Source organism: Danio rerio, chromosome 24, assembly GCF_052040795.2.
Source record: "Danio rerio strain M-AB ecotype USA chromosome 24, GRCz13ab, whole genome shotgun sequence".
In the NCBI taxonomy this organism is placed as follows: domain Eukaryota; kingdom Metazoa; phylum Chordata; class Actinopteri; order Cypriniformes; family Danionidae; genus Danio; species Danio rerio.
In genome coordinates, this window is record NC_141044.1 from 8,732,695 (window position 1) to 8,760,000 (window position 27,306).

The 27,306-nt window shown below is 35.1% G+C and overlaps 1 protein-coding gene across 15 annotated transcripts in view; it reads right to left on the reverse strand.

Annotated features, from left to right (window-relative positions):
• Positions 1-27,306, reverse strand: part of ofcc1 (orofacial cleft 1 candidate 1) — a 202,358-nt gene that overhangs the window by 107,031 nt on the left and 68,021 nt on the right. For 14 of the 15 annotated variants that reach the window (XR_015524744.1, XR_015524745.1, XR_015524746.1 and 11 more), the window contains 3 exons: positions 23,084-23,347; positions 18,882-19,023; positions 6,153-6,247 (listed from right to left, as the gene is read on the reverse strand). Coding sequence is in view for 9 of the 15 variants with exons in the window: in XM_087309188.1 (XP_087165314.1) it covers positions 6,153-6,247; positions 18,882-19,023; positions 23,084-23,347 (501 nt within the window). In the remaining 6 variants the exon portion in view is untranslated. Of the gene's footprint in view, positions 1-5,281; positions 5,386-6,111; positions 6,248-18,881; positions 19,024-23,083; positions 23,348-27,306 lie in introns of those variants that run through there. The other variant, XM_087309194.1, reaches the window with a different exon arrangement.

The window sequence follows — 27,306 nt, forward strand, 5'->3', positions numbered from 1 at the left end:
AGTGTGAAAAAGTCTTTGCCCCTAACAGATTTAATATTTTTTGTCACACTTTAATATTTCATATCATTAAACAAATATAAACATTAGTCAACAATAACACATGTTAAACACATCATGCAGTTTTGAAATGAATGTTTTAATTATGAAGGGAAAACAAAACCCAAAAAGTGTTTACCCCTACAGATTATTACCGTTGTTTGGGCTATACCCCTGCAGCAAAAACTGCAATAAAATGTTTTCGATAATTTGCATTAAGTCTGTAACAGCACTGTGGGTGAAATGTGACCTACTCATCTTTGCAAAATTGTTGTAATTCAGTCACATTGTAGTGTTTTCTAAATGAACCAACTGTTTAAGATCGTGCCACAGCATCTTAATTGGATTTACATCAGGGCTTTGACTAAGCCACTCCAAAGTCTTAATTTTTGGTGTGCTTTAGATAATTGTCTTGCTGCTGAATCCAAGTTCGCTTCAGCTTGAGGTCTCTAAAAGATGGTCAGACATTCTCCATCTGGATATTTTGGTAAACAGCAGAATTTATGTGCCATTTATCAGCAAACAGCAAACTTTCCAGGTCCTGAAGCAGCAGAACAGACCATCACACTACCACCACCACCATAAGTACTGTTGGTGTGATGCTATTTTTTGAAATGCAGTGCAATACCACACATAATGGGACACATTCCAAAAAGTTCCACTTCTGTTTCATTAGTCCACAGAGTATTTTCCTAAAAGTCTTGGGGATCATCAGATGTTCTCTGGCAAAACTGAGACAAACTTTGTTATTTTTGCTCTGCAGTAGTTTTCTCAGTTTATTTCTTATGGTGGAGTCATGAACACACCTTAACTGAGGCCTTCAGTTATTTGGATGTTGTTGTAGGATCTCTTGTGATCTCTTAAATGAGTTGTCACTGTGGGAAAGGTTCTCCACTGTTCCATGTTTTTGTCATTTGCAGATAAAAACACTCACTGTTGTTTGCTGAAGTCCTAAAGCTTTAGAAATATTTTGGTCTACTTGAATTTGCTTATATTTGATTAATATTTAAATAAGTTTGGTGATCTGTAACCTTAAAGTGTGATAAACAGCAAATAAGTAAGGGGCAAACACACGTTTTTCACACACCTGTAGTTTATATGGACTTGTTGGGGAAACCGGAGCACCCAGAGGAAACCCATGCGAACATGGGGAGAACATGCAAACTCCAGACAGAAATGTCAACTGACCCAGGCGAGCCTCGAACCGGCGACCTTCTTGCTGTTAGATGAGGTGACAACGCTACCCGCTGTGCCGCCAGTACAAGTTAATTGTTGCATGCATAATTTAATTGAACAGACTTGACTGGAAAGCTGCTATGATGATGTTGTTTACAGGTGAAAGTATTCAGAGACTGGACTGGACTGGATTGGAGAACCCCACACCGCTGAAAACAGTTAAGTTTCCCAGGATATGGATTACTGACATAAGATATGTGGATTTGCAGACTACTGGCATGGGCAAACAAAGGTCTTAAAAGGGAGAACACAAAATAAGGAGGAGGAAATTGACAGGACAGCAAACCCCAGATTTTGCTGAAAAAGTACATGCAAGCAGGTTAGCTGGAAGGTGAGTTACAGGTAAGAAGGGTTATTTCCTAGACAGAAGCCAGGAAAAGACTGAAAGGTCTTTACCTGTAGAAAATGGAGTGTAGACTTATTCAGTGATAAGGTGATAACAGATGATGATGATTTCAGTGATTGAATGTGTTGATTGACATCAGGCAGACTTACAGAACAGAGCATTGTGTTGTGTGTAGACCTGGAAGACACTTCATATCATTTATATGCCATTATGTGTCACTTTTGAAGAGCTGCCCTACAGTCAAAAATTTCTACATGGAATTAAATCAAATCAACACATTCAAAGAATATTAGTGAAATATGAACTGGCAACAAATAGAGTTCTTCACTTTGAGCTAGTGTAATACTTTATTATTATTTTTCGCCTCACAGCAGGAAGGTCACTGGTTCGAGTCCTAACTGGATCAGTTGGAATTTCTGCGTGGAGTTTGCATATTCTCCCCATGTTTGCGTGGGTTTCCTCCAGGTGCACCGGTTTCTCCCAGTCCAAAGACATGTGGTACAGGTGAATGATATAAAGAAAATTGGATGGTACTGGGTTGCAGCTGGAATGGTATCCGCTGTGTAAAACATATGCTGGATAAGTTGGTGGTTCATCCACTGTGGCGACCCTTGATGAATAAAGGGACTAAGCTGAAGGAAAATGAATGAAGAAATTTTTATTTATCTACACTATTATTATTGTTGTTGTTGTTGTTAACTTTCACACATAAGATGTTCTAAAATATATGCATCTGCAAAATACTGTATATACCATGTGTTTTGTTAAATCAGAGGAATTAGAAAAAACAGCAGGTCTATCTATCAGTTATCTCAGAATATTCAGAATATCTGTATATATTTATTATTATTATTATTATTATTATTATTATTTTGCATATTCCGAAGATGCAAAATAATAATTAACGATATAAAATGCAAGCGAAAATTCTACGACATATTTAGACATATAAAACCAACACAAATGGCATGGCTATGTAGAATGGCCCGTTTAATTTTCCTTAGAATCAAACCTATAATTTCTGTAATATATCTTTTTGTATTATTATAATTTATTTTATATGACGTAATAAAAATACTGTATATAAACTGGAGCCAGTTTGAATGTCCTGGCTTTCCATGACAACAATAAGAGTACAAAGACAAAAAGTGGCATGAGAGAACACACAATGCACTGCTGTGCAACATAAGACAGCAGCACCAGCTCAGGACAGAGAAGTCATTCTGCAATTACCACTTCAAAGTGTGGCAGGTAACGCTGCAGCTTTGATTCATTTAGCTTAAGTCCTGTGGAGTGCAGGAAAAGGCGTGTTGGGAGCGGTTAGAGAGAGAGCGCCGGGTTGGCACTGCTGATTTCACAGAATCTGAGCTGTTTTGGCTTGTCGAGCACATCAAAACTAGCTTTGAAGACTGAAAAATACCTGTTAGTGTGAAATGTATTTTGACAAATCTCTGATAATAAAGGGAATAGGGAAGCAAGAGGGAGGAGTAGCAGTGGCGTCATGCAACATTTTTTTTTTTTTTGAAGGGGCACCAGTGTGGTGCTGGTTCACTTGGTGCTTTAGGTTAAATAAGACATGACTAAATAAGTACATTAAAAATAGTTAAATAAAAAATTGACAATGATAAAAAATATGCTTAAAAAAAAAAAATATATATATATATATATATATATATATATATATATATATATATATATATATATATATATATATATATATATATATATATATATATATATATATATATATATATATATATATATATATATATATATATACACACACACTATTATTATTGCTGTTTAAATTATAGTCTTTTTTTTTGCTATTTTAAATTTCCTTTATTTTTTTATCTAAAAAAATAATAAATAAAAGTATGTATAAAATTATTAATGTATGAGTTTCATAAAATTTCATGCATACACTGTAAAAATGCTGGGTTCTACACAACCAATTTGTGTTGGAACAACATGAAGCTAAGTCAACTTATTTGTTTTTTTTTTACAAATTTAAGTTGATTAAACATAAAATAATTAAGTTGTCCCTCCAAAAAAACACAACAAATTGGGTTGTTTCAGCTCATTTTAAATGAGTAGTTTGAACAAACAGCAAACATCAAACTGAAAATGCTCATTTTGCACAGTAAACTGTACTCTGCAAGGGTGTAGGTTTGCACTTAATATTGTTAGGGACAGGTGAATCAAAAACGGGTGTATATATACACGCTGCTAATATTTATTTATCTGCTGTTTAAATTTATTAAACATTAATGCCCTCTTCATACAATTTCTGAAGTATCAGCCCAGTAGCCAAGAGGGGTTCTGGTGGTTTGAAAGACCAAAAGTTGGATTGTTGTTATTTTTGATTTTTTTCTGATTATACAAGTGGCCAAATTCTGACCGAGGAAAGCTTAATGTATGTGCTTCAGTGTTTAATTTAAAACAAGTTAACAGATTTAAAAATAATTATAATAATAATAATGATAGATGATAATAAATTTGTATTTAAAAATAAGAATATTTTCATATTTTTTATTTTAAATTGTCATTATTTATAAAAACTGTAATAGAACTCTTACTGCGTAAATGCACATTTGTAAATAAACACTTAAAATAGTAAAATAGTGTGGTAAGCAATTTGATAAAATGGCTGGAAACATTTTTTGGTACATAAGAAAGTGTGGTTATGATAACCATCCAACAAGATAATCCAGCAAAAATTTAAATGTCACAAATATAAATATGCAATATGTATACCTCATAACTAAATAGAAATCAGGCAAATAATTGCAAAAATATTCAGTTTTTTAGAAAACAAATAGCAGCCCTTTCAATAAGCTGGCTACAGGGTGTACTGTTAAAATAATGTTTGATGACTGATAGAGAGAGAGCTTAATAAAGACTTCAGTTCATTTTAGCCATAGTACAAATATAACGTATCATATATCAGTATTGTGCCTATACACAGCCTGTATTTTTTCTGAAAAAAATGTTTCAACTGAAATTGGACAAGCTAGAGATTAGGAGAACTGGCAGGGATCATATACTTTAGCTGTTTATTCTGCAGTTAGTTTTCAGGGACTATTCACTATTCACAGACTAGCCTACATCAGCCTGCTATAAAGACAGACTGTGCATTAAAGTGGAGGAAACACAAGCATTAACAGCATTAATATGATGGGCTAAGTAAGTAGCGAACTTGCGTTTATGGGAATTTCAACTTTCATTGAAAAAAGCTCCTTATGTCCACCCTTTTTTTGCTGCTGCCATGCTTACTTGTGTGGGTCACCCAACACACCTTATTCTTGCACGGGGAAAAAAACAATCCATTGAATTTGGCGCTGCTTATCTGAACGCAGACACAGCCTCTTACATGATAGCAGGGAAAGGCACAGCCAATCAAAATGTCCATATGCCTTGTGGGGGCGGGAGGACTAAAGGATAGAACGTGATTGAACCATTTCTGCATGTCAAGGTTAATCTTGACAACGTAATTTTTTTTTTTAAAAAGTGGATTAAATAGTTGGTGGGGACATTTTAATGGTCAGTGAATATTGATGGAGACACGTCCCCTCCGTCCACCCTAAATTTATCTCCCGGTACCAAAAATAACTTCAATTTTCACTGACAATACACGTCAAAATGATGATTAAATTTACAAACTATTAATTTTCTTCTTTTTTTCTCTCCTTTAAGTTATAATTGTGGACTATTTGCCCTGAGTTTGAATGAGGTGATGCCTCTGAGGAGGAATAAGATGACCCATGCTCAAGGTTAGAATCTTGCCTTAGTCACAAAGTTACCTTGCTATGAATTTCAGCCTTGGTTTTCTCATTGATGGTGAGATTTCTCTGGTAAACAAAAAATTCCCTTTTTTGTTTAATTCTGTTTAAACTAAATGAAGATTTTTTTTATCTGTAACACAAAAAAATGAAGCCATTTTAAAAAAATACTACTCCAAAATTGTAACCTGATTACTTTACTAATTAATGTAAAAAGTAATCAGATTACTAACTACTTCACTTTGAAGTTACTTTTAAAACAGTTAAAATATACCTATAAAATAACTGCAGGTCTTTCGATAATTTAATATTCACTGAAAAACGTACAATGGGTTGATCACAGCAGCTTGACATATTCAAAAGAGCTTAAGAAACAGTTCGCCCGAAACTTAAAAGGAGAAATAAGATGACCCATGCTCAGGGCCAGACGGAATCTGCGGACGTTTCTGCTATTTCTGCTGAGAATTTTGGTAAAAATCTGCGGAATTATTTTGGGAGTATCCAGCAGAGTATCATAACTTAGACCCTAATATATTAAATAAAAAGTAATTACTGAATAAAAACTGAAAAAAAAATCAGATTTACACATTTACTCAAGTAAATAAACAGAATTAATGATAGGCTAAAAATCTGCAGAAATCTGCGGAATTCTGCGAAAAATCAGCGAAAAATCTGCAGAATTCTGCATGCGCAGATTTCGTGTGGGCCTACCCATGCTCAAGGTTAGAATCTTGCCTCAGTCACAAAGTTACCTTGTTATGAATTTCGGCCTTGGTTTTCTCGGTGATGGTGAGATTTGTCTGGTCCATGGGCTCTGAGGCCGACACAGCTCCAATGGGGCTTTTTTCTGAAAAATAAAAAAAAATGACAAATTCCCTTTTTTGTTTAATTTGGTTTAAACTGAATGAAGATTTTATTATCTGTAACTTAAAAAAGCTAAGCAAAATGAAGCCCCCTTAGATGCAAGGCAGTAATAAATTTAAAGACACTAATTTCACAAATTCAGCTCTTTATACAGCAAAAACAAAAGGATAGAAAGTATGTGTTTGAAGCAGATCCAAGAAGCCCATCTGAAAGCATACAAAGACTTCGAACAACATCTACGAAACGTATAGCTAAATAAAAAAAGTCAAGAAACTTTCTCTTCACATATATTCATCTCTTCCGCTGCCTCAAACACATCATCAGCATCTCTGAGCCCAACCTCTCCTCTTTTTTCATTGCTCTAATGCACACAATTAGACATGATGAAAAATCTCGAAAAAAATTAAATTTAGTTGTAATACATTTTGCCATTCTTCCTTCCTTTGGAAAATTACTTTTGAAGTGTTTTCTCCCGCTCTCCGTCTGTAATTTAAATGGTAAGCTGCCAGATGTGTGTCTCATGCTTGAAGTGCAGGAGCTTTGCATTATTTAGCATATTAACATTCACAGAATTTAAAAAGAGGGTTCCTGCATTGCCTGGAGCATCCAATTAAGTAAACCTTAGCTTGATACATGTAAAAATTTTACCATGAGAAACTTTTTTTCATTGCGTTTTTCTCTTCGCCTCAGCCAGTCACATCTATATAATAAATATGGAAACTTCCCAGATGATATAATTTTGCTCTTGCTGCAGGATTAAATATATCAGTAATAATAACTTTTAAATATAGGAAACATATTAGGAAGGCTTCTGAAGATTCAAATAGGCTTTAATAGGAGAAGCGTTGAGGGGCTGGTGTGTCCTGAGTGCAGCTTTCAAACCGATATTACATATAATCTCATCACCGATATAGGTTTTAATTACGCATTTTTCTGGTAAACATTTCAGGTGCCTACAGCATTAAATCTGCCCTATCTTAACACAAATATGTGTGCTTATTTTATTGTAATGAATGCATAATCATGTTCAATTGCGTGGCTTACCTCTGACGTGCTCTTTTCAGAAATGCTGTATGAAATGGAAATAAACCACAGCTGTTTTCTACTGCTGAAGCTTGAAAAGCTTAAACAATGTCTTCTAAAGAAGATGTGTCTGTCTGTTTTTTGTTTTTGCATCGGAAATACAGAGGTAATGGTCCATGAAACCATATGGAGTTATATTTAAAAAAAAAAGTTCATTCAAAACCTTCAATGTTATGAGACCGACCCCAATGGCTCTGCATTTCAACATTGGTGTGTTCGGTTCATAATGATGTTGTAATCATTTTTTCACATGGTTGCTCCAATGTACCAAGGGAGTAAATACTCAATTTTTCTGGTCAATGTTTAAACTTTCTGCACTTTATTATTATTTTGTTCCAACATGTTGCTCATCTGTGTATGCAAGTTACTTTTAAAAAAAGCAATTTGATTACATTACTCGAAAATTGTAATCTGATTACATTGCCAATTACATAATGTAAAAAAGTAATCAGATTACTAATTAATTTACTTTAAAGTTACTTTTTAAAGGTAAAAAATATACCTATAAAAATACTAAACATACTGCAGCTCTTTCTGTAATTTAATATTCACTGAAAAACATTACAATGGGTTGATCACAGCAGCTTGACAAATTGAAAAAAAAAGCTAAAGAGAAACTTAACGCCCAAAACTTAAAATTCTTTTATTCACTTGTTCCAACTGGATACCCGCAACCATCGTATGAAAAAGCACTGTGGTACACAAACAGTGTTCTGTGTTTGTCTGAGGTTTGGGGACAAAAATATACAGGGGGGCTAATAATTTTGCACAAAAGTTTGTTTTGATTTAACGGTGATATTTTAGACATGCGGCACCAGAATTAAAAAAAAAAAAAAGATTCTGACACAATAATAAAGACATTAGCCTTAAATAAACCGAAGACCCCTGTCTATGCCATGTGCAGTCCACAATTTTTTTTTTCTTTTTTTGAAGCTTTTGCTTGTTCCGATCTATGGCCTGCAGCAACGTGGAGCAAAAGCCTGCCCTCCACCTCTGTTCTGTGTCCAGAGACTGTAATCCCTGTCAGCAGAGCATTCTGCCTGCCTTTACGCCACGATCATGCATGTTTTAATGGGCCAGCCAACACAACTTTGCAACTTTGCCTTTAATTATCCTTCCTCCAGCCTGATGCTCAGATGGTGTCGGGTCTGAATTAGCGCAGCGTTGACCGCTGTAGGCTATGTCCATGAACTTGGAGTGCCGCAGCCACAACCCACATTCTCCCAGGGTGAACAAGAGAAGCTTGTTATCCTCTGCTTTCCATGAACGCAAAGAGAGTAGAAACCGGGCCTGAAGGGCTGGGTGACCAACGGGGACCTGTGCGCTCACCTAGGTTTCTAATTGCCCTGGTGTCAGTTCCAGAGTTGCCGAAAATCAAAGGTCAGTGAATTATTGATTACCCGTGAGCATAATCCATGATTCTTGTAATTATCCAATGTAATAGAAATAGCAATAGGAATGTAAAAGAGCACAATTTAAAGTAAATTATCAACAATTATATTGTTTAAAGCTGTAGGAAATTATTGCACTAACAAGGAGGGGCTTGTGAATGATTCATTACTTGTGTAGATGAGATGAGTTTTCAAAATGCTCATTATATTATATTATATTATATTATATTATATTATATTATATTATATTATATTATATTAATCATATTATATTATATTATATTATATTATATTATATTATATTATATTATATTATATTAATTATATTAATTATATTATATTATATTAATTATATTATATTATATTATATTATATTATATTATATTATATTATATTATATTATATTATATTATATTATATTATCCAACACAGGCTCAATCTGAAAATGTAGTCCCATAAACGTTTTTGGAGATTGCGAATAATGTTTCCGGAGGTATGTATGTCTGCATTTAATTTTTTTAAGCAAATGCTACGGGGCAGTGTGATGCCGTTTTCGCGCTGACTGGCTGACCTCTTACCACTGAGTGGAGGGCTTTCCCGCTGCAACCAGTTTGTCCGGTTAGCTCGTGGTGTACGTTGGTGGACTTGAGGCACTGATAGGAGTTGACCACGACGGCGACGACCGGGTTCGAGTCTGGCAAAGAGTGGTTCCAGAAATCAGGTAAGACAAAAACAGAATTGGAAAAATAAAACAAACAAGTGAAAAACAGGGTGAGAATGTGGTAAAATCCGAAAACATGGTCAAAATCAGACAAGGGCTTTTCTTTTTCTAGACGGCTTTTCTAAATCTTTGGTTGGGTTTAGGGAAGTAAGCGGGAGGGCGGGTCAATCGGTAAAATTGGCCCAGTCAATCATTTAGTCAGTCAGAGAGACGGTCACTTGACAGCAGCCTCTGGTGGAATTACGTGAGAACAGCGCTGGCGCAAAAAGCACTCGCAAGAGACATTCGAGATACAAAAAAACGCAATTGCAACAACAAAAACTGCAAAAGTACGTACTTCCCGGGACGTATATCTTGGTCTCCAGAAACATCTACGAGAATACGTTTTCAGAATGAGCCTGGGTTTACATTATCTGACAAAAGTCTTGCCGTCTATTCAAGTTTTAGGAACAAAAAATAATAACTTGACTTTTAGTTGATCATTTTGGTATCAAAAGTGGCTTATATGAAAGGCAAATTCCTGTAGATTACACTTATTTCAACAAAATAAAATATGATCATGCCTTGATTTTTAATTATTTAATTAAGACAGTAAGGTCTAACTTTGCTCAGACAAAAATTTTGTTACTTAACAAAAATAATCGTGTAGTACCGAATATAAAGTCATGGTGTCAGACTCCCGTGATGTGTCATGTTATTTTCCCCATGTTTCCATGCTTCATGTGTAATTATTTGACCCCTTTGTTCTAGTTCCCTCCGTTTGTTCCCTGAGACCCACCTGTGTTCCTCCCCTGTGTGTCATCAGTTCCATTAGTCCTTGTGTATTTATACCCCTTAGTGAGGTTTAGTCCATTGTCTGGTATTCTACGTTAGGCTTTGTCTGCACCTCATGTCGTTCCTGAGTCTTCCTACAGGTATGTTTTCCAAGTGAGTGTATGTAATTACATCTACGTGTTTGATGACTACAATCCTCTGCCTTTTTGAGAAAGCCCAGGCGAGACATGGTGCAGTGGAAAAATAATTGTTATTGTGTATCACTCCCATTACCTTGGAGGACTGCATCCAGACATCTCTGGAATGACTCAAATAACTTAATAATAAAGTCGTCTGGAATACCAAAGAAAGCATTCCGGGACTTTTAGAGTTCATGAAGATGCTTTGGATTCATCCGCAATGCCTTCCCTTCATCTTTCACTAGACATGCTCAATAATATTCATATCTGGTGACTGGGATGGCCAATCGTGGAGCACCTTGACCTTCTTTGCTTTCAGGTACTTTAAAGTGGAGGCTGAAGTATGAAAAGGAGCGCTATCCTGCTGAAGAATTTGCCCTCTCCTGTGGTTTGTAATGTAATGGGCAGCACAAACGTCTTGATACCTCAGGCTGTTGATGTTGCCATCCACTCTGCAGTTCTCTCGCAGATGTTTTCCTTTACCAAACTTGACTGATTTATGTGAGAATCTTGGGTCCATGTGGGTTCCAACAGGTTTTCTGCAGTTTTTGTGATGATTGGGATGCAGTTCAACAGATGATTCATCAGAAAAATCTACCTTCTGCCACTTTTCCATGATCAACTAGAAGTCAAGTTATTATATGTTGCTCTTAATTGGGATCGATGATGAGACTTTTGTCAGGTAGTGCATATTATATAACATTACATTACATTACATTATATTACATTGAATGCATTACCATGAGAACCCATGTCAGCTCTCCTAACTATCCGAAACTACACAATTGCAATGATATCATGTTTGAAAAATCTGCATTATGCAAGGCTTGTCACTTCAGAGCAGTTTGTTTTTCTTCAAATAAGCTAAGCAGCCTTTGGGAATGTCTGTCCAACTTCATCACACTCACCACATGGGGCTACATTTTCTCAAAAAACCAAGTCTGATGTAAGCAAGGTTAATTCATCCATTTAAAGACGAAAGTGGTAAATTAATTGGAGTAAGAATGCAGTGTGATTTAGTGAGTATGATCCTGTATTAGGGTTATCCACTGTGACCAGGACTGGCCCCTCAGGGACAGCAATATAAAAGAGCATGGCCATGTTCCAGAAACACTCTCCGGAAAATAAAAAAAATATATATTGGAAATTGTCATCGTGCTGAAGGGCCAAACGTACTATGATGCATTTACTTAAGGGGCAGGATGCAATCAAACATAGCTTCCAAAGCACAACCCATTGCATGCGGTTACAGATCCACTAAGGATGATCAGAGCAGAAAGACCTAATTTAATTAGTCATTTGAATTCAAACAAACCTAGTGTAACCGGATCGTTCACTTAATGTGAAAGGTCAGTTAACTCATAACGCCTGCAGCTACGTCATATGTTGCAATGAACATAGTATTCTCCGTAATTTTAAATGAGGGAAATAATATTAGCTGTCAGTGCTGCTATTTGACATGTCTAAGCATTACAAAAATACCCAAGGATGACAGGGAATGTGTTCGTGGCCTTACTGGATTTTTGAAGAAAACATGTTGGATGCAACTACAATGATTTTGTGTTTATTATCTGACTAATAATAATTGATTTTATTGTTATAATTATCATCATAAGTTTCTCAATACACAAGCACACACTTTTAAAAAGTATTGTAGGGCAGGGTTCTTTGAAACGTAGGGTACATGTACATTTGTATATTTAATTACACAACATTAGTGCATTTTGAAAACATGTTTCAAAGTGCAACTTTTTAAAATTAGTCTCCATGTAAAATAAAATAAAATAAAATAAAAAAATAAAAAATAAAATAAAATAAAATAAAATAAAATAAAAACGTTGATTTGATGCACATGCATGTTATTTGTTTTGTCTATACACTGTAAAAATAAATCCGTAATTTCAGTTTATTTCTGGCAGCTGGGATGCCGGAAAAAAAAAAAAAAACGTAAAACAACGGCTGTTAAATTACAGGAATGTACAGAGGTTGAATAACAGAAAATTACCAGACATTTAAATTTAAGGAAATTTCTGTAATTTAATGTCCGTTTTTTACAGTCAATTTATGTAATTTAATTAAAATTTATTTTACGTTTAAATTTATTTTACAATTAAATTTATTTTACGTTTTTTTTCCAGCAGCTGGGGTGCCGGAAATAAATCGTAAAATTACGGATTTTAATTTTTTTTTACAGTGTAGATACGCACGAGTACTTGTCAACAGTGTTGTACTAGTTACTGAAAAAAAGTAACTACAGTTACTAGTTACTTAAATCAAAAAGTAACTCAATTACTTACACCAAAAAGTAATGGGTTACTCTTAAAAGTAATTTTTGAGTTACTTTTCCAAAGAACATTTTTAATGCTCCCATTTAATGCCCTTATAACCTCACTTCAGTGCTACAGGGAAAATACACCTTTGATCAACTTCACAGTTTTAATTAATTTGCATTTGGTCACAACTAAAACACAAAGACAGACTTAGACACGTTATCTTCAAAGGGGTGGTACACTACGATATCATATTTAAGCTGTGTGAACAAACAACATCTCTGAATGTAACATGCTCAAAGTTCAATGCAAAGGGGGACATTGGCTTGCACAGCTTAGCAAGGCCTACAGAAAACAAATTTGGGGACTACAAAAAAATACATCTGGGCTAGAAAGATCACAAGGACTACCATTTACTTGTATTCACCTCATGCACACACGCTGAGCAGCGAAAGGGTGTGGCCAGAGGTAATGTAATGTTAAAGCAGTGAAAGCAGAAATGCCATCTAAAACGCTGCTATTTCCACAGAGCTTGTTCTGTTTCTGTATTTGGGCTTCTAAAGGACATGACACAAAGACAGAAGTGCTTACAGTTTAATTTTAATCATGTTCCAGAGAATAATAAAAAAAGATATAGCTCTAGCATTTGACAAAGGAGAACTTCCAGAATATCTCCCAGTTCAGTGCTGGATTTGGCTAAAAACTCCTTCAACCGACGAAGCTGTGGATTGTGAGCCAAAACCTGTCCGTTTATTTATTTGTTAAAATTGATCAACAACAGGCACATTTTCTAATGTTAACGGTATGTTGTAGCGAGGATGTAAACAATGTGAAATGCTGTTTGGCACCACTAACTATTTAGCAAAAAATGATATTTATCAGTCAAACCCATCATTTACAACCACAATACTTGTTTTAGTTTTGGTGACACGAATGTGTTTTTCCGGCTTGTCCTTTGTTTTTTTTTCGCGCTTCACTCACACGTTTCTCCCTTTCTGAAAGTGTGCACACTTGGCGTACTGTACCTAGTGGTTGGTTGGCATCCACCAATCCCACATTTCGTCGCCAAAGTAAACAGGAAGATGTAGGCTAGACTGCAGCCAAAATTAATTAATTAATCAGTAATGGACAAACGCATCAAAAACAAAAGCAAAGCAAAAACAAAGTTAATATATTTTAAAAGTAAAGCACTACAGTATTAGTTACTGTCAAAAGTAATGCCGTTACAGTAACGAATTACTAGTAACGCGTTATTGCCCAACACTGCTTGTCAACCAAAACTAAAAACCTTTGTGTGCAAACGCATTATGTTCTCTCTCATGAATTCTTGTAAACAGGCATCTGGAAACTTATCCTAATCATATACTACAGTCAGGCTATTTCTATTTTGAAGTTGTGATGTGAACTACATCACTTGTGAACCACATTACTTGTTTTAGTTTTGGTGACACGAACACGTTTTTCCGGCTTGTCCTTTGTTTTTTTGTGCTTCACTCTCACGTTTGTCCCTTTCTGAAAGAATTGGAATTATTAAGAAGTCACATGCACCTTATTAATACGAGCTCAAGAAGTTTGTTACTTCAAACATAAACGTGCGGCGAGCTCTTTGCAGAAAGTAAACCCGCTCATACTTTTAGACGGGCACGAAAAACAACAGGACACAGCAGATCATGTTGAAGACGTAGGCTAGACTGCAGTCAAAATGAATTAATTCACCATGTAATAGACACACGCATCATATTATAGCGATAACGGAGTTAATAATATAAATATATGTTATAAGTAATGTGATACATTATTAGTTACTGTCAAAAGTAATGCCGTGTAATACAGTAACAAATTATTAGTAACACGTTATTGCCCAACACAGCTTGTCAACCAAAACCGAAAAACTTTTGTGTGCAAACGTATTGTGTTCTCTCTCATAAATTCTTTTGAACAGGCAGCGATTTCACATACAGTATATACTTAAAATTTCTAAAAACGTAAATCCCCATCCAAACGCCTTCGTGTGCTTTTACCCACGTGGGGCGTGGATGGGACAGTGACTTGCGCCTTGAAATGGCTGCTGGACGAGTTGGCTGCCCGCACTCAATGGACTGTTTTCCATTACCCCTGTTTCCATCCCGTGTCTATGTTGTGTCTTGCTGGTGTGCTTATGCTAAGATAGGGCTGTTTTTCTCCCTTTTCTCACTTTGTCCTAATTAAGAGCAAGCTGAGGGGGTGTTTTTTTTTTTTTGCCTAACTGTCCAAATGTATCTTTCTTCGTTTCTAAATGCTACCTCCTATCTGTCTCCCCTGAAAAGTTGTTTGTGATGTTTTGTGTATGGTCTGGGGGGTCCAATTTCGCTATACGAAAGTGTAGTGACAAATAAAGGCTTGATTGATTGAAAACATAAAGAAAACCTACACTAATCATATTAAAAGTCAGGCTCTTTAAAAGTATATTAAGTTATAATCACATGACTTGCTTTGATTTTGGTGACACTAACAATGCAGCATTATTATCAGAGATAAAAGATCCATGATAATACTAACAATACTACTAATAACAATGGACAACGATGAAGCCAAAGTCTGATGTTCTCTTTTGTTGCAGTTTTTCCTCACCGAATTTGATTTTGATTTCAGAGTAATGAGAGGTTGTCAGTCCAATCCGCCTGTTTCGCTTGATGGGAAGCTTCCATCTGAATATCATAAGAGTGTGTAGCAGTAATGCAACCTGAACTGATCCTTATGCTAACGTCATCTCTGCTCAATGCTCTGATGCTGTGATGTCCGGTGAAGGACACCTTTTGATCACTTATTTGAGTCAGATCGAGTTTACCTCTGCTAGTCTGAGAACCTGCTTCTTTTACACCGTATTCTTTTCTTCCTCCCTTTCTTAGCATATATAGTAAGTGGAACACAACTCTCCCAGAGTGCCGTAGCATGGGGACACTTCCCATGTGGGGTGTTAGGAGCACAGTGGGAGGTCAAAGTTCACAGCAGAGAGGAAGTGACAAGCTGTGAAATGTAAAAGACCAATTTCTTCCACATGTTGCGGCGCTCTGAGAACAGCGCCGAGCTGTCAGCTAGCATCACGCTTAAAATGGGACAGGTTGCTACCCAGCAGACCTGTCACAACTCATTTGTAATTAAAAAGCCTATGTGATGTTTAAAGCTGAGCACCCCAGAAACTTTTTTCTAGCTCTGCTCTGTTAAATAAAGATGAGTACTGCCAAAAAAGAAAAAGACGAAGAAAAAAAAAAGATTTAGAACAGAACAATGGTCTTTGTGCTAGATCAATAACAAATGAGGTTGTGCTGGGTTGGTCCAGTGGCGTCAAGATGTTCTGTGTCCCGAGTGAAAGCAGAATGCTTGGAGACAGGAAGGTGTGCCCAGGAGAGACACTCTTAATGAAGTTAAAACTACTCTACACATGAACTTGAGCGAAAGGAAGTTGCTTATTTGCAATGTTCCGGTCCAAACTAATCTTTATGCAATGGCAGTGTTGGCTATTTTAGAGCAGGGGTTCTCAACCTTTTTCCCAGCGGGTCCCACTTCTTTCTCTGATTAATTTTTGAAGGCTCACCTGTCTAACATTTTCTTTAAAATCTTTGTATAAAACTTGTTTAAATCTTTGTATAAGCTTTTTTAAACCTTTATTTCTTAGCAAATATTATATTATGTTGGGATGATGTGGGTAGCACATTCGCCTCACAGGCGAATGTGTAGAGTTTGCATATCCTTCCCGTGTTCACGTGGGTGCTCGGGTTTCCCTCACAAGTCCAAAGACATGTGGTACAGGTGAATTAGCCATGCAAAAACTGACCGTAGTGTATGAGTGTATTTGTGAGTGTGCATGTGTTTCCTAGTGATGGGTTGCAGCCGGAAGGGCATCTGCTGCGTAAAACATATGCTGGATAAGATGGCGGTTCATTCCGCTGTGGCGACCCCAGATTAATCAAGGGACTATGCCGAAAAGAAAGTGAATGTATATTATATTATATTATATTATATTATATTATATTATATTATATTATATTATATTATATTATATTATATTATATTATATTATATTATATTATATACAACAGTTCTGTCTGGTTCTCGAATGTGATTGGCTGATAGCCATAATATATTTACTGTAAGTAATATCAGCACCCGTAAAGTCTCTTTACCCTTTGTGTATTACTCCGCCCACATACAGCCAGCAAAAAGCAGACACTACAAATCTAAAAGTTTAAAAGATGCTTGCTCAGCTGTTTAACTGACAGCTTATGATTTGAATCCAAGGCGGAAGAAAGTAGTTCCTCATACAAAAGGGTTTTTGAGACTCTCCATGTTTGATTTTGTCTTAATTATGCTGTCAAACTGTTGTATAAACGCAATATCAAACGAGTAGCAGTGCGATATGGCTGTATATCGGCACTGGTGGGGGCACTAAGGCACTTGGCCGATATAAAGCCATATCGCACTGCTACTCGTGTGATATTGCTCATATATTATATTATAAAAATAAATATAATAAAAAAATAATAATAATAAAAATACCTTACATTTATATAGCGCTTTTCTGGGCACTAAAAGTGCTTTACACTATGAGGGAGAATCTCCTCATCCACCACCAATGTGCGGCATCCACCTGGATGACGTGATGGCAGCCATTTTGCGCCAGACTGCACACCACACACCAGCTGATTGGTGGAAAGGAGACAGAGTGATGAAGCCAATTATGATATGGGGAGGGTTAGGAGGCCATGATGTACAGAGGCCAGTGGGCAAATTTGGCCAGGATACTAGGGTTAAACCCCTACTCTTTTTCGAAGGACATCCTGGGATTTTTAATGACCACAGAGAGTCGGGACCTAGGTTTTACGTCTCATCCGAAAGACGACGCTCGCTAAGCAGTATAGAGTCCCCATCACTATACTGGGGCATTAGGACCCGCAGAGACCACAGGATGAGCGCCCCCTGCTGGCCTCACTAAACACCACTTCCGGCAGCAACCCAGCTTTACCATGTGAACTCCCATCCAGGTACTGACCGGGCGCAGACCTGCTTAGCTTCAGTGGGCGACCATGTGAGAGTTGTTGTGCCTTCTTTTATTTTCTATTATCAGCATTTTATTTAAAAAAAATGCAATTAGAAAGCATCTAACTGCAAAAGACCAACTTCTGTGTTAAACTGGACTAACTGAATATCTACTATTAAATGTCTACTATTTAAAAAAAAAAAAAAAACTTTATCCTTCTTGTGTTCATGAGCTTTTATGTGCATTATTGAGTTTTTCACACTTTATTATGGTCCATTTGTTGAATTTAAGTTACATTGCATCTACATGCCAACTAATTCTCATTAGATTATAAGTAGACTGTTAAATTGGGGTTAGGGTTGGGGTTAGTGTAAGTTGACATGTACTTGCAAAGTTTCATATCATATCAGTTTCAATCAGTTAAATGTCTTTTTAGCAGCAGTATCAACCGATATTAAGCAGACAGTCTACTAATACTCAAATGGACCATCAAAATAAAGTGTTACCAAAAATTGTATGCATATTTTGGCGACTACAGCATTTATGCAATTTTCTAAAATGCAAATAATAAAAAAATGTATGAAAATGTTGCTAACATGACTGTGAAGACATTACATTCAATACTTTGTTCAGCTCTTACTGTATGCTGTGCGTTTTGAAAGCTTCACTCTCTACATGTACTGTATCAGACTAATCTGCTATCCGAACAAATGGCAAACAATGAACACACTGAACAATTCAATAAGCTAATGGAGGTGGACACGTGAACGAGCTCCATTAGAGATCTCACTATTACCCGATCCTTTTTACATTGACTGCACATGGTTCTACAAAGCCATGTGAGCCAAGATCCGGCTGAGAGTTTTGATTAGAGAAAATATGTACAATTCTCATATGCAGCGCTGGATGATGATGATAGCGTTCAGTGAGAAATGTCAATCATGTGTAAAGCTGAGTGTTAGTGAGCTTCATTTACAGTGAAAACAATTTGGCCTAAATTGCACATATTGTGCTGCACAAATTGGACGTGCTTTAGTCTGAACACAGAAGGTTCATTTTCTCTGCATGAATGCCCCACTAGATTCTAACTGGCAGCTGCCATTCTGCCTCTGTGTGGGAGTTTGTGGTGGGCCATGACATTCACTGGCATTTCTTCCTTTAAGGGGGGTGCAGAAGTCCTACCTGGCAGAGAGGCAGAGGAGCGGGTGGAGGTGTCCAGGTGGGGAGGAAGCCCCTGGCTGGAGCTCAGCTGGGGGTGAGAGGGGATCTGCAGGGTGAAGCTGTGCTCTGGCACCCTGGTGCTGCCCCGCGGGAGTCTCTTTACCTGCACAGAAGGATGTCTACTGATTGACAAAGACTGATTTGGCAAATAGATGTTGTACAGCAGTGGATCGACACTAATTCTCCTTCAGGACTCAGATAATTAAGGACCCTGGATTTAATGTAGTTTGACTGGACACAGCGCTTGACATTTAAATTCACTCGTTTAGCAGATGCTTTTATCCAAAGCAACTTACTGTAAAAGCAAGGATAAAAGAAGCATTTCAAATTATAAAAAGACAAACCAATTCCCTGATATTTCCTGGCTAAAAAAGCTGAATTTCCATTACCTTTCCACCTGATTTCTCTGAGCGCAAACAGTTCCTTTATACAGTATAATGATCACTTCTTGTGTGTATTGCCTCTTCTTGTTGAATCGCTGAATGCCTCCTCAGTTGTAAGCCACTTTGCACATAAGTGTCTGCTAAATGGCTCAATGTAAATTTAATAATAGTGATGCGCATGGAGGACGAAACCTGCAAAAACAATACGTAAATAAATATGCTAAGATATAAATAAACTAGAAAATAAATTAATTAATTCTTGCAGGATATATCTTGCACATGGTAAACAGACTGAACTCGTAGTTTACTTCATTTAAAAAAAATAAATAAATAAATAAATTGTAGCCTTTTTAGAGCTCGACATACAGTTGGAGTCAGAATTATTAGCCCCCTTTAAATTTTTTTCTTCTTTTAAAAATGTTTTCCAAATGAAGTTTAACAGGGCAAGGTCATTTTATTTTGGCTAGAATAAAAGCAGTTTTAAATTTTTTAAACACAATTTTAGGGACAAAATTAATTAGCCCCTTTAAGCTATATATTTTTTTCAATAGTCTACAAAACAAACCAGTAACTTACAATAACATATATACATATATACATAATATACAATAATTTGCCTAATTACCCTAACCTGCCTAGTTAACATAATTAACCTAGTTAAGCCTTTAAATGTTACTTTAAGCTGTGTAGAAGCTTAAAGTAAAGATCTTGAAAAATATCTAGTCAAATATTATTTACTGTCATCATGGTAAAGTTAAAATAACCCGTTAATAGAAATGAGTTATGAAAATTGTTATGTTTAGAAATGTGTAGAAAAAAATAATAATTCTGACTTCAACTGTACAGATGTCCCAAGTTCAAGTCCCGGCTTATGGAGCTTTCCCATCCCCTCTTTCTCCAACTTTACTTCCTCTCAATATAGCTACCATCAGGCACGTGCACACATAGGGCTCAACACCGCTCGTGAGTACGCACGCTCGCAACACCCCCCTCCCCCCGCTTTACAGTACGCAAGCGACAACACCGCTCTTCAGTACGCGCGCAACAACAACCCCATTCCCCTTCTTCCTCAAAAAATGTATCCTGCACATGCCCCTTGGACGGTCTCTGCACGGGCCTGGCTACCGTAACATCATGATAGAGGCAAAAATGACAAAAACAAGTCTTAAAAAAGAGATTATTATCATCAGACAAAACTTACTAGTGTAAAGTGTAAAGAGTTATTTAACCACAGTTTAACAGTTTCACGGTTTAATTGAACCTTTAATTTGAACTGAAATTGCAAAAATATCCTGTGATGTCCACTTAGCAATGCACTTACTGTATACTCAAATGGAACAAACGTCTACAGCAGCAAGAGAAACAAACAAAATATGCAGAATTGTGGTAGGCCAGGATCACGTTTGAGAACTGCTGCAGTAAAAGACAGTAACAATACACAAACAATGTAAAAGGCTGTGCTACAAACTTTGGCTTCTCTCCTGTACGATTTCACGAGACTCTTTAGATCTTAGAACTATGAATTATATGAGCTTTTATATCTTACAATAAACGTCGGTTTTCATTGTGGAGTGCAAATAATAACTACAGACATAATCAGGGTACACTCTCAATAATCTTCAGTACAAAAGTACAAATTCCAGCATGATACACTGTAGAAATGCGATGTGGTCATGGTCACATAGAGGTTTAATAGTAGGAGACATTACACTAATTTGCATCCATCAGGGAGAAACTATCAATCTGTGTAGCATTTAAAACATTTTTGAATGCGAATTCGAGTTTTACTTTCGTTTTTGAAATTGCTATCAAGTGTACTACATAAAGAGAGAGCGCCAGTGCTGTGCAAGTGTTCTATTTAACATTTGTCAGATGCTTAGGCTCTGTTGCAATTTATAATTTAAGTTTAATCCTAATTTAACTCCTACACTCTGTCATGCGGATATAATGAGACCGCTTTTCACCTAAAAGAAAATTAACATCACATTTTAATTTTGCAGGATTTCGTTGCAGAAAGTCTCATCCCACCTCTACTATGCATGTATTTAATAATGTATTGACTATTTTTGGACAATGGACAATGCCTGAAAATTACAGTTGATAGGGAGAATGAACTTATTCAATCCATATTCAATCCAGAACACGCACGCCATATGAGTTTTTGTCTGAATTAACCAGCATAAACAACAGCATAAACTACTATGATAATGATGTTCATTGTTAAATGCTTGTAATGTGAATTTGAAGAATATGCATGACGTTTTTTTTAGCCGTCAACAGATTTACTTCAGATCTTGCAAAAAAATAAATACCACAGCGGAATGTTAGTACTGAAATGTGAAAACCATCAATATCAATCACTTGCCATAGGCACCTTTAATGATGATAATGAAGCCTAATATTTATTAATTATGTATATTATAAACCTGTCCATTTTGTTTGGAGTGCAGTGCAGAATTCTGTGCTTCGATGGCTATGGTATGTTTAATTAGTGTTTTTGTTGCCTTTAGGATTCCTATAAACTAGCGACCTAGCATACCATGGCTGTGGAACAGATGTAAACATAAAAAACTGAAAAAGGCATGAAACACTATATCAAAATAGTCAACATACTTTAAACAAATCTATATATAAAGTTGGAGATGTGTAGAATTTTATTGTGCTTTTAGTGGCTTACAGATTCTATTTATACTTTGGTGCTGACTACGGAGTTGAGAATCCACACAGATTAGTTAAACAGATTAGTCAGGCAGGCAATGGTCAAAACAGGAGCTAACAAAAGCATACAGCTAGTCAAAAAGACGTAGTCAAAAAACAGACGAATGGTCAGGACAGACTGCGACAACAACGGAAACAATCAAACAACGCAAATGGTCAAAAATACCCCCTAGACAAGGCAAAGACAAGGGATGCTTTCAAAAGTTACAAGCTAACAAGACTCAGCCATGTGTGTGTGTCTACGTGTTTTTGTGACATATCAGGACACAAATCTGTATAATGACATGGGTATGACACAGGTATTACAAAAAGGAGGTGAAATATGAGGACATTGGTGACGTCCTCATTTCTCAAAATGCTTATAAATCCTACAGAATGAGTTTAATCAGAGAGTAAAGCTGCACACTGACTCCTGTGATGGTTGGGTTTAGGGGTGGGGTGGGGTGAGGGCAATACAATATACGATTTGGACAGTATAAAATGAATGGAAACCTATGTAATGTACCCACTTTTCATAAAAACAAACATGTGTGTGTATGTGTGTGTGTGTGTGTGTGTGTGTGTGTGTGTGTGTGTGTGTGTGTGTGTGTGTGTGCGTGCCTGCCTGCGTTCGTGCGTGACTGTGAGGTGTTTTTAAAGTCTTGGTAATAAGTCTGAGCTTCCAGGTGTGAGATCAGGAAGAAACTGGAACTGGTGTGTGAGGGCTATGATGGGATTTGTAGTTCTCCTGTGATCTGTAACTGCTAGATTGCGGTTAATCATGACACTTATATACTGGAATAACAGGATCAGGTTGTCACCTCAATTGTATCTGGATAAGTAAAATATATATTTTAAATGTTATATCTTGGCTCTGATTTTAGATTTTATAGTTTGGACCTTATACAATCTTTCTCTTAGAGACACACACAATTGATTATTATTATTATTATTATTATTATTATTATTATTATTATTATAATAATTATTATTATTATTATTATTATTATTATTATTATTATTATTATTATTGTGTTTTATGTCTTCAAAGTAATAAATTGTTCAGTATGTTTAAAGACTTACCTGAAAGTAGAGGTTGCATAGCCAGTTGTCCAGGTCAGTGGAGAGCAAATGCTCAATTTTGCGGAATTGGTTGAGTGAAGAGTTCGGCCCGCCACGCAAAAGAGGGGTCTTGAACTTGCCCTTGAGGAGTTGAAGAGAGCAGTCGCATATGGGAAATGCACCCCAGCCCACCACACAACTCACATGACTGTGATCGCCAGGCAGAGATAACAGCTTAAACACTAACACATAGCATGGCAACAGATCACATGATGCAGGCAAAACCTGAAAAAAACAAAATAATAATATCAATAAACAAATAAATAAATACATTTAATTGATATCATGTTCATTTCTATAGTGCTTTTTGCAATGTATATTGTGTCAAAGCAGCTTAACATACAGTTGAAGTCAGAATTACAAGTCTGCCTAAATTATTATCCCCCTCATATAGTTTATCGGAAAAAAATGTTTTTAGAAACAAATTTCTAAACATTATAGTTTTAATAACTCATTTCTAGTAACTGATGTCTTTTGTCTTTGCCATAACAAAGATAAAAGACAGTAGATAATATTTTACTACATATATATTTAAGTCATTGTATAATGATGGTTTGTTTTGTAGACAATAAAAACTGCTTAAAGGAGCTAATAATATTGACCTTCAAATGGTTTTTAAAAAATTAAAAACTGCTGTTATCACATCTATTAGCCTACATATTTAATTTCATTTGTTAAGCGCAAATATTTGTTTTAAGAGTATTTATTAATTCAGTACTAATTTCCAGCAAACGAATAAATAAACAATATTAACGAAGTGTGGTCAAAAAAACAAATTCTATCCAAACACACGTCGTATTCTTATGCCAAGACATATTGACGCATATGCCTCCAAAACCCGACAGGTGTACAAATCTAAACATGTTTTTACAAAAACAAGTATAAATATGTAAATAATAAATAATACTGCTAATAATAATAACATTATACAAATGCAAATTGTCATGAATGAACTGAAAAAAAAGCATCGAGGCATGAAGAAGGCATGGAGGCAGTGTTTTTTATATTTATGAAGAAAATAATAATTTTTAGCACATTTTAATCCTTTAATTAAATCACATGTAAAGATATTTGTGAATTGTGATGTGATATACATCATGTGTATATTAAGCAATGTGTAAGTGTTTGAACCAAACTAACGTCCACTGCGTTGGACTTTATACCAGCCTTTAGATGGTCATTGGAACGGCCTATTTCAGTTATTGAAAATAGCAACGCACCAACAATGCGCCTTAACACATCTCTTTTTTTAGACCAGCATGCGCATGAGTCCAAAAAGTGATGCAAATAGATTTGCTATTTAAACAACGTGGCACAAAATGTGAAAATTAGGGTTGAACTGGTCTGAAAATAGCAACAGACCGAGTGTATGATAGGGCTCTTAGAGTGTCGTTCTTTTTAATCATTACTGATTGAAAATGATTAAAAAAATTAAAAATAAAATAAAGAGATCAAGCAAGCTTTAACACTAATACTCTGTCTGCTTATCCTGTGCTAAAAAAGTAATAATAAAAAAAAGCTTTTTTGTAATAAGTCATATTTCCTCATAGTAGTCTGCAGCATTTCCCCTCTCTAGCTAAAGATGTAAATGTGTTTAATATGATCTAAAGTTTGAACCCAAATGATGAAACATCGGAATGTGTTACGGCTTGTTTCAGGAAGCCATCTCAGCAGGGGCGCCAGCGTGTGACGATCCCGACATGACAGCCGTGACATCACTAGCACATATGTAAAGCAGGCACATTTAAGGGAAAATATGGTATATCGAGAAAACGTGGCTTGAGGAACACAAGCGTTTAACACGCAACGCTTCTTATTTACCCATCAAGCAAGAGACAGACCTTTAAAAAATGAACTGACAAAAAGAAGCGCTTGACTTCATCAATCACTCCCAGAATATTCCATCCCTCCATTAGGAGTAATGGAAAACGGAGAAGACTTGTTTTATCACATTCATCATGTGTTTCTCTTATAATCGCTTTGTGCTTGCACCTAAAAAAAAATGGCACAGATTCCCTGTGTCAGGACTCAAATTCATGCCGTAATCTCCAGCATTAAACATATTGAAAAATATTTCAGACGCTTAATTCACTGGAAAAAAAAAAATAAGCACGAACAATGCAGACTGTACCAATTGGCAAGGAAAAAGAGATTAAAAAAAGCAGTAAGAGTGAATACAATGAAATGACTGAGGCGTGTTTCAGGTCCTACTCTGTTCTCGTGTGGAACAACTGCATGCTGGGATTCTATTAAAGCATCGCAGCAATCACATTTCATTCAGAACAGAACTGTGCTTACTGAGCAAACTCCACAAGAGAAAAATCAAAGAATAGAGACCACGCATGAAGCTGTAGAAATGAAATAAAATAATATTAATAATGAATGATTTTGAACTTAAGATTAAACTCTATTATCTTTTACACAGGGTGTTTTATATATACAGTTAAGTCAAAGTTATTAGCCCTGCTTTCTTTTTTCTTTTTTAAATATTTCCCAAATGATGTTTAAGAGAGCAGGACATTTTTTTCACAATATGTCCCATGTTTGTTTTTCTCCTGGAGAAAATCTTAATTGTTTTATTTTGAGTGGAATAAAATAACTTTTTATTTTTTTAAAGCATTCAGTTTAATTTTATTAGCCCCCTTAAGCAATATTTTTTTCTATTGTCTACAGAATAAACCATTGTTAAACAATGATTTTCCTAATTACGCTAACTCGAGTAATTGAACTAGGTTAGCATTTAAATCACACTTTAAGCTGAATACTAGTGTCGAGAACAATATCCACTAAAATATTATTTACTGTCATCATGGCAAAGATAAAATAAATCAGGTATTAGGAATGAGTTATTAAAGCTATTATGTTTATATATGTGTTGAAAAAAATCTGATGGAAAAATCTTCTTTCCGTTAATAAGGAACTGGACAAATATTCTAGGAGGCTAATAATTCAGGAAGGCAAATAACCCTGACTTCAACTGTATATGGGTTTTGTCTTGTTTCTAGCACAAATATCTAGATATTCTTAAATCAAGAAACATTTTCTAGAATCTAGACAAATAAAAACCTTTTTTTTTTTTGTTTTAAGAAATTATATTATAAAATAAAGTGAGTTTTTTCTTACAACAAGTTGCATTATCTGCCAGTGTGTAAGTAAAATAATCTTGTTTTAGTTTTTAAATAAGAATTTTTTACTTAGCTTTATACTTTGACTTTTTACTTAGCTTGTTTTGGAGAAAAACTTAATTTTTATATATATATATATATATATATATATATATATATATATATATATATATATATATATATATATATATATATATATATATATATATATATATATATATATATATATATATATATATATATATATATATATATATATATATATATATATATATATATATATATATATATATATATATATATATATATATATATATATATATATATATATATATATATATATATATATATATATATATATATATATATATATATATATATATATATATATATATATATATATACATATATATATATATACATATATATATATATATATATATATATATATATATATATATATATATATATATATATATATATATATATATATATATATATATATATAATTCAGGGAGGCTAAAAATAATTATATAGATATATTATATTATACTTTATATATTATATTTATTTTACATTAACTTTTTGCTAATTGTGCATTTATATATTTATAAAATACTAATTCTGTACATAATATATACAATTGTTTTGATATAAAAAAATACAATATTGTCAAAATGCAATCCCTTTGCTGTCATTAATGTCTAGAAGACATTTCAACCAGTTTCAGACCAGTTTCAGCTTTACCACAGTAAATTTTCAGACAGTTGGTATTGCCATTTCAAATTTTCATTATAATTAAAATTTAATTTTGACTTTTTTCTCAAAACAAAACAAAAATATTTTTGTAGACCAAATGTTTATTCCCAGCAGGCACAGGACGTCAACGTGATGTCAGATTGACATTGTTCCCCAACGTTGCGAGGAAAATCAATGATTTCACAGCTTGACGTTGTGTGGATGTTACAACTTTGACATCTATCAGACGTTGAATTTTGCTTGCCATACCTGATGAATAAATATCAGTATTTAATGTCAATATGATCTTGCTTTTAGATG